This window comes from Gadus macrocephalus, chromosome 4, assembly GCF_031168955.1.
Source record: "Gadus macrocephalus chromosome 4, ASM3116895v1".
NCBI classification, from domain to species: domain Eukaryota; kingdom Metazoa; phylum Chordata; class Actinopteri; order Gadiformes; family Gadidae; genus Gadus; species Gadus macrocephalus.
The window spans coordinates 25,658,975-25,667,342 of NC_082385.1; the positions used below are offsets into that span (position 1 = coordinate 25,658,975).

The following is an 8,368-nucleotide window of genomic DNA, read 5'->3' on the forward strand; positions in this document are numbered from 1 at the left end:
GGTTCTCTCCCAACGCGTGTGTGAGGACAATTGAAGTTTCCTGTTGTTAAAGACTGAGTGTTTCGTATGTAGTCCTGAGCGAAAAAAAAATTAACAGTGAGCCCTGGCATCGATCGGCTGATTTCAGATTGTGAGTGTCAGCATTGATGAGCCTGCTAAGAGCAGGCTCACAGCCTGCTCTTAGCGGAACGAAGAGCAGTTCAACAAACTGCTCTTCGATGAACAGGCCAAAGGAGAGGTGTTTTGGAGTGTGTGTGTGTGTGTGTGTGTGTGTTGACTGATGGACTTCATTGATGACCGGACCTCTGGAGACCAGAACCTCCTATAGCCAGGAAACACTTCCACGGTCCATATATAATGATTCTCCCAAAAGGTAATCTCGATAGGGGAGGGGGGGGGAATGAGGGTGTCTTGTGGGGGTGAAATGTAATTTCAGTTAGATTGCATAATTATTATCCCCTGTTGAGCAAACTGTATTAATGAGCGCTCTGGATTGGTGTTGAAATCATGCGCAGAAGCCTTTAGAGAAGGCATCTGAATATGCAATTGAGATCTTAACCTCTCTCTCTCTCTCTCTCTCTCTCTCTCTCTCTCTCTTAGTCTCTTTTCATCTGTATCTCTGTCTCCCGCACTGCAATTCAATTCAATTAAAAAGAACTGCATTCCTCTTTGTCTCTTCATCACTTTCAATTTCTTTCTTTCTCTAGTTAAATCTGAGACATGGTCAAATCTTTTTTAAAACGTTAAATAGGTTTAAATGAAAAACTGTTGAGTTCCGGAGATGATTTCTGAACTTCAACTAGTTTGGTCAAAATGTTGAATATGATGTTATGTTGAAGACTCTGCCAATTCTGGTTTGTAAACAGGATGCGTCAGAACGATAGTGATGCTATGATAATTTGAGTTCTATGAGTGTGAGCGTGGCCGCCCAGGCTTGACCTTATAGGCATGTCCCGCCGCACACCCACATGCACTGAAAGGTTAACGGTGTCCCGACCGACACACACATCTCGTTCACTTGTTAAACGGAAAACCAAAGAGGTGTGGACGAAACAACACTTAACTGAGGGAAATCTGACAGGAAGTGAGGTCACGCAAATGCTCTTCCTAATGGCAGTTTTTATGTTATTATACATAAGCAATTTCAACAATAGGACACTAGCATAACTAATGTTCTACTTAACGTCGGCCACATCAGACTCAAGAAGCTGTGTATGTGCAAAACACCACAGCCGTGATAACAACCCAAATGCTCAGAAGAACACACAAAGTGCTGAATAAGAGATGGGAGGGAGTCCGGCTCGAGTAAAGAGCAATGTTACGAATCGTAACAGCTTCATAACACGCCTTATTAGGGGGTAAAACCCTAAGCGTGACCGAGAGAATTAACTGAGAGGTTCCAGCCTAATATGCATTAGTGTATTGGTCTGGTGACGTCAGGCTAATAATTTACATCATTTATATAATAATTTAAATATCATAATAATTTACATCATAAAATGATATGAGACCTCATATGAGGTCATCACGTCCTTCAGACAACAGCGTAGCGACCAGCTTGTAAGAATGTTTGTGAGATTATTTTTTTCAGATAGGTGTAACATTTTATTTTATTTATTCCACATGTGGTAGTATCGTAGTTGATTAAAAATGGGTCACGTCCTGAAGGGACATCTCTCAGACAGCTGTGCTGAGACCAGAAAGCTAACGCATGAATTCCTAAGCTGGGGGGGTTAGGTTGTAGTGCCCTGGCGGTGATGCCCAATATGAGCTACTCTTTACTGACTCCCAAGTAGCAGCCTACTGTCCTTTGGAAGGACGACTGGAACTTTTGGACTTTGTCTGCGTGACCCAATGAATTTAAACCCAGGATTAGTCTTGATGTTCTGGGGAGGTCCTCCTCTGAATTGTATTTTCTCTCTCTCTCTCTCTCTCTCTCTCTCTCTCTCTCTCTCTCTCTCTCTCTCTCTCTCTCTCTCTCTCTCTTTCTCTCGCTCTCTCGCTCTCGCACACAAAACAGGTCAAGCACTGTGTTGTAGATCCGCTCAGGTAGCAGAACTACTAGGAGGCCAGGGTCACTCCAAGCACAGGTCATCGCCATGGTTTCCATAGGAGGCCGGGGGCGGGTCACTGTGTCCCTCTCATTAACCGTCCTTCAGTGATCCAGACTTGAAACACTGACCTTTAAGAGAGCCAGGTACAATACTGCCATGGCACAGCTATTGATCCTCCTCAAAGGTTGCATTGATGAAATTCCTCCTGTCACTCCAACGCGTCCAGGGTTTTAGTCTCTACTACATTGGCTGACAGACCAACGGTAGCCGCTCACAGAGACAAAGCACCCATCACCACCAACCAAAGCGTCACTTTGAACGGCGGACGTTACGTTCATCTGGTCCGAAGAGCGGCCATTATTGTAGACCAAAAGTATAGTTTAAAAATGTGTCCCGTTTTCTTGTAAATTAAAATGTGTGAATAAAACCACGAAGAAACACTGCAATGATATGACAGCGTTGGGGCGGGGAGTTGGGTGTGTTTGAGGATGTGGTGTCAGGGTGAGATGTAATTCGATGCAACACTTCCATTTCCACTTCGTTTCCATAATAATGACCCCCTCGGGTTCTCTATTGGTGTGTGAATCCCACGCAGAGGCCTTCAGGGAAGGGATCTCTCTCTCTCTCTCTCTCTCTCTCTCTCTCTCTCTCTCTCTCTCTCTCTCTCTCTCTCTCTCTCTCTCTCTCTCTCTCCCGCAAATCCGTCAATCTGAAACACGGGACAAAATATTGTCCAAGTCCTCGTCTTAAATGTAAAATAGGTTAAAAAACAACAAAAACAACCCCGTAAATGTGAAGTTGTCCCCAAGGCGGATTCACTTTATTGAAGCACTCGCCACACCCAGAACATTGTACAACGGCAATTACCATGAAGCTGTGCTTTCTTGAGGGCGGAACTTGGTATCTCTCATTTCCTCATTTCTCCCAACCACCTACCAGGGCGTGCAGAAAATTCCAAAAATGTTTTGGATTAGGCACATAGATGTAGGGGTGGAAGCCGTATTACGTGGTCGAATTTCTAATAAGGTGCGACACAATTTTAATGTTGACCTAGAGTTCAACAGAAAGACAACGCACGCATTGCCTATGCTGGGGTTGGGGGGGGGTAGGTTTGAGTGCCCTGGCGGTGGCGTCCGATGTGATCTATTCTGTCCTGAATCCCAGGTAGCAACTCTCCATCGTTTGGAAAGAAAACAGGAATTTTTGGGCATGACCCAGAAGTCCTTGCAGGCGTCCTTCCCTCCCACCATGGCAAAATATTCACCAGTCCCTGAAGTCTTCATAACTGTCATGTCCGCACCCCCAGAAGAATGACAACAATGTTTTCTCTCTATCCTTTATTCCCAGTCGATTTTAAAACAGGCTCTGCGGTGGTCCTGAACCTGAACACTTGAACAATCAAGGTGAAGGAGAGGATGCTGGGAAAAACTAACCGAGCAAACAAACTTCAGAATGGAACATTTAAGACGTGCACTTCATGTCCTCGTCGCCATGCAATCGGCCCACCTGGTGGCTCAAGGGAGAAGGGAGGTTTCTACACGACACGCTACAACGGTATTGTACGGGGTGATGTCACACACGTCCACAACGACCACGGCATAGACTTTAACAAACACAGGTAGCAGGCAAGCTAGGATCCCAGGGTCACCCCAAGCGAGGTTCATCGCCATGGTATCCATGGAAAGGGGATTGCGCCGAGGGCGGGGTTTGGCAATGGAGCATGACTCTAAACAAACAGCATGACCATACCAAAGTTTTGTCTTCCCTGTGCCAACGACGACCGCACAGCCAGCTACCCTTGGGCAACAAAAAACCCACACATCCCAGTTACGTTCAGTAGGCCCCTCGAGGGAATCCGTCGCTCCCCGCGTCCCCAATCCGCCCCCCGTCTCGTGGGGACGCGGGGCTCACCCCCGGGGCCGCTGGGGCCCCCATATTCGCTGCGAGCGGCGCCGCGGCCCCCGTGGAGTCCGACGGCTGCAGGGTGCCGGCGGGCATGGGCGTGTTGTAGACGCGGCGGTTGAGCCGCAGCACAGTGGTCTTGGAGGGCATGGAGGACTGGCCGGTGTCCAGGGCGCCCCCGTGAGGCCGGCAGTGGAACAGCAGCAGGAAGCACCGGTAGAACTGGAGAGGGGGAGGGAGAGGGTTAGGGCTTCATGATAGCAGGAGAAAATCATATTGCGATATCTTGGTCTTTCTGCAACATGTATTTGTATAACAACAAAAGAATAATTGTAGAACAGGATTTAATATGTAATATGATATGATATGATGATGATGTGATTTTGTAGCGGAGAGCATCTGCATAGATCCGCTTGCAACCCCTTTCGCATGGGGCAACACTGGCGAATGCATCCAAGATAGTTATTTGCTTTGGCTCTGCATTAAAAAAGCTGCACCCTCCAGATTTTTCAATGCAAAACTGAAAATGTAAGGATTTGGGACATCTCATCTCATCTCATCTTCATCCGCTTTTCCGGGGTCGGGTCGCGGGGGGAGCAGCTCAAGCAGGGGGCCCCAGACTTCCCTTTCCCGGGCCACATTGACCAGCTCTGACGGGGGAATCCCGAGGCGTTCCCAGGCCAGTGTTGAGATATAATCTCTCCACCTAGTCCTGGGTCTTCCCTGAGGTCTCCTCCCCACTGGACGTGCCTGAAGCACCTCCCAAGGGGGGCGCCCAGTGGGCATCCTTACCAGATGCCCGAACCACCTCAGCTGACTCCTCTCTAAGTAAAGGAGCAGCGGCTCTAATCCGAGTTCCTCACGGATGGCTGAGCTTCTCTCCCTATCCCTAAGGGAGACGCCAGCCACCCTTCTGAGAAAACTCATCTCGGCCGCTTGTACCCGCGATCTCGTCCTTTTGGTCATCACCCAACCCTCATGACCATAGGTGAGGATAGGAACGAAGATCGACCGGTAGATCGAGAGCTTTGCCTTGCGGCTCAGCTCTCTTTTCGTAACAACGGTGCGGTAAAGCGAACGCAATACCGCCCCCGCTGCTCCGATTCTCCGGCCAATCTCACGCTCCATAGTACCCTCACTCGCGAACAAGACCGCGAGGTACTTGAACTCCTTCACACTCGGCCGCCAGCCGATCCAGTGAGTGCTGAAGGTCACAGGCTGATGATTCAATGAGGACTACATCATCTGCAAAAAGCAGTGACGAGATCCTCAGATCTCGTCACGACTACGCCTCGATATCCTGTCCATGTATTTCACAAACAAGATTGGTGACAAGGCGCAACTCTGGCGGAGACCAACACCCACTAAGAACGAAACTGACTGCTGCAGAGGACGCGAACACAGCTCTCGCTTTGGGAGTACAGAGATTGGATGGCCCTGAGGAGAAACCCCCTTACCCCATACTCCCGCAGCACCTCCAACAGTTTCTCCCGGTCATACGCCTTCTCCAGATCCACAAAACACATGTAGACCGGATGGGCATACTCCCAGGTCCCCTCCAGAATCCTTGCGAGAGTGAAGAGCTGGTCCGTAGTTCCACGTCAGGGGCGAAAACCGCATTGTTCCTCTTCAATCTGAGGTTTGACGATCGGCCGAACCCTCCTTTCCAGGACCTTGGAGTAGACTTTACAAGGGAGGCTGAGAAGTGTGATGCCCCGGTAATTGGCACACACTCTCTGGTCCCCCTTTTTGAACAGGGGAACCACCACCCCGGTTTGCCACTCCTTTGGCACTGTACCCGACTCCCACGCAATGTTGAATAGGCGTGTCAACCATGACAGCCCCTCAACACCCAGAGCCTTTAGCATTTCTGGCTGGATCAATCAATCCCTGGGGCTTTGCCACTGCAGAGATGTTTGACTACCTCAGTGACTTCCACCAGGGAAATTGAGGACGAAACACCATCAACCTCGAGCTCTGCCTCATAGAGGGCGTGTTATTCGGATTCAGGAGTTCCTCAAAGTGTTCCTTCCAACGTCCGACGACCTCCTCAGTTGAGGTCAACAGAGTCCCATCCTTACTGTACCCAGCTTGGATGGCTCCCTGTTTCCCCCTCCTGAGGTGCCGGATAGTCTTCCAGAAACACTTTGGTGCCGACCGAAAGTCCTTCTCCATGGCCTCTCCGAACTTCTCCCACAACCGCTGCTTAGCCTCCGACACGGCAGCAGCTGCAGCCCTTCGAGCCTGTCGGTACCCTGCAACCGAGTCAGGAGTCCTCCAGGATATCATATCCCGGAAGGCCTCCTTCAATCGGACGGCTTCCCTGACCACCGGTGTCCACCACAGTGTCCGAGGGTTACCGCCCCTTGAGGAGCCTAAGACCCTGAGGCCACAGCAAGCCGCCACAGCTTCAGCAATGGAGGCTTTGAACACCGCCCACTCCGGCTCAATGCCCCCAACCTCCACAGGAATGCCAGAAAAACTCAGCCGGAGGTGTGAGTTGAAGATACCTAGGACGGGGGCCTCCTCCAGACGTTCCCAATTCACCCGCACTACTCGTTTGGGCTTACCAGGTCTGTCCGGAAATTTCCCCCATTCCCTGATCCAACTCACCACCAGATTGCGGTCGGTTGACAGTTCCGCCCCTCTCTTAACCTGAGTGTCCAAAACATGCGGCCTCAGATCAGATGACACGATCACGAAATCGATCATTGATCTTCGGCCTAGGGTACTCTGGTACCAGATACACTTATGAGCACCCTTATGTTCGAACATGGTGTTCGTTATGAATAATCCATGACTAGCACAGAAGTCCAATAACAAACGACCGCTCGGGTTTAGATCAGGGAGGCCGTTCCTCCCCACCATGCCTCTCCAGGTGTCTCCATCTTTGCCCACGTGGGCGTTGAAGTCTCCCAGCAGAACTATGGAGTCCCCTGCTGGAGCCCCATACAGGACTCCATTCAGGGTCTCCAAGAAGGCCGAGTACTCTAAACTGCTGTTTGGTGCATACGCACAAACAACAGTCAGAGTTTCCCCCCCTACAACCCTTAGGCGCAGGGAGGCGACCCTCTCGTCTACCGGGGTAAACTTCAACACCGCGGCGCTCAGCCGAGGATTTATGAGCCTCACGCCTTCGGCAACTCCGGAGAAGAATAGAGTCCAACCCCTATCCAGGAGTACGGTACCAGAGCTAAGACTGTGCGTGGAGGTAAGCCCCACCAGATCTAACTTATGGCGGTCCACCTCCCTCACAAGCTCCGGTTCCTTTCCCCACAGCAGGTGACGTTCCACGTCCCCAGAGCCAGCTTCTGCCGCCCGGGTCTGGTCCGTCGAGACCCCTGACCTTCGCTGCCACCCATGTGGCTGCGCACCCGACCCCAATGGGTCTTCCCACAGGTGGTGGGCCCATGGGATGAAGAGAGGGGGGGTGCCACGTAGTTTGTTCGGGCTGTGCCCGACCGGGCTCCGTGGCAAACCCGGCCACAAGGCGCTCGCCATCGAGCCCTCCGTCTGGGCCTAGCTCCAGGCGGGGGCCCCGGGCTTCCTCCGGGCCGGCTCACATCTCCTCTTCTTCCGTTATTCATTGGAGTTTTTATTATTCTGGCCCCTCACCTGAGACCACTCTGCCATGAGAGACCCTACCAGGAGCACAAGGCTCCAGACAACACAGCCCTCAGGTTCACAGGGACACGCAAACCTCTCCACCACGATAAGGTGACGGTTCCAGGAGAGGACATATCGAATACAATCAATTGCTTGTCGCAATAAACCCCACGACTTCTGAACGGCGGACAAATTACGTGGAGAACACTCTCACGGTCGGTGAGTGTTGTTGCTCGGTGCCTAACCAAGTTCTGAAATCAACACGTCTTTCTTCTAGCTACCCATCAAAGGGATTTGTAACGTGATTGCCAATGAAGCCACACTACTCCCATTATTCCATTTTAGAACCACCTCTACAATAGTTAATAACTAGATGCCCCATTAAGGCCTTTGCAAAGATGACCACAGCGAATGCAGTTAAAGAACCTCAATCTAATCTAGTTAGTGAATCTTATCTGGTACACCTTACCCTTTATCTTTACAAAATCCTAGACGATAGCATTGTCAGCCCCATGGCTGTGTTTCCAGCACTGCTGGAAGCTAAGCAGGGCTAACCTGGTCCAATCTGGGATGGGAGCTCAGTGGGTGTTGGTGGTGGGGGTCTCTGGCCTGTGTAATCTCCCCAACGCCCGCCCCAGTCTGTCCAAGGGCACCATCTTTCAGATGAGAAGTTTATTCAAGACCACCTGTGTTGGCGATAAGATTCCGTGGCACTCATCCCAAGATTAACAGTGTTTACCCTGGTGGCCTACCCCCCTCGCACTCACTCTGTAAAGCGTGATCTCACCTTCTCCCGTTTTCTACTC

The 8,368-nt window shown here is 50.8% G+C and overlaps 2 protein-coding genes across 4 annotated transcripts in view; one reads left to right on the forward strand and one right to left on the reverse strand.

Annotated features, from left to right (window-relative positions):
• LOC132456413 (beta-galactoside alpha-2,6-sialyltransferase 2-like) overlaps window positions 1–8,368 on the forward strand; it is a 77,645-nt gene that overhangs the window by 63,488 nt on the left and 5,789 nt on the right. The window lies entirely within an intron of this gene.
• tmtops2a (teleost multiple tissue opsin 2a) overlaps window positions 2,842–8,368 on the reverse strand; it is a 68,215-nt gene continuing 62,688 nt past the window's right edge. The window contains exon 4 of the mRNA XM_060050768.1: window positions 2,842–4,178. Coding sequence (XP_059906751.1) covers window positions 3,888–4,178 — 291 coding nt within the window. The 3' untranslated portion in view covers window positions 2,842–3,887. The remainder of the gene's footprint in view (window positions 4,179–8,368) is intronic.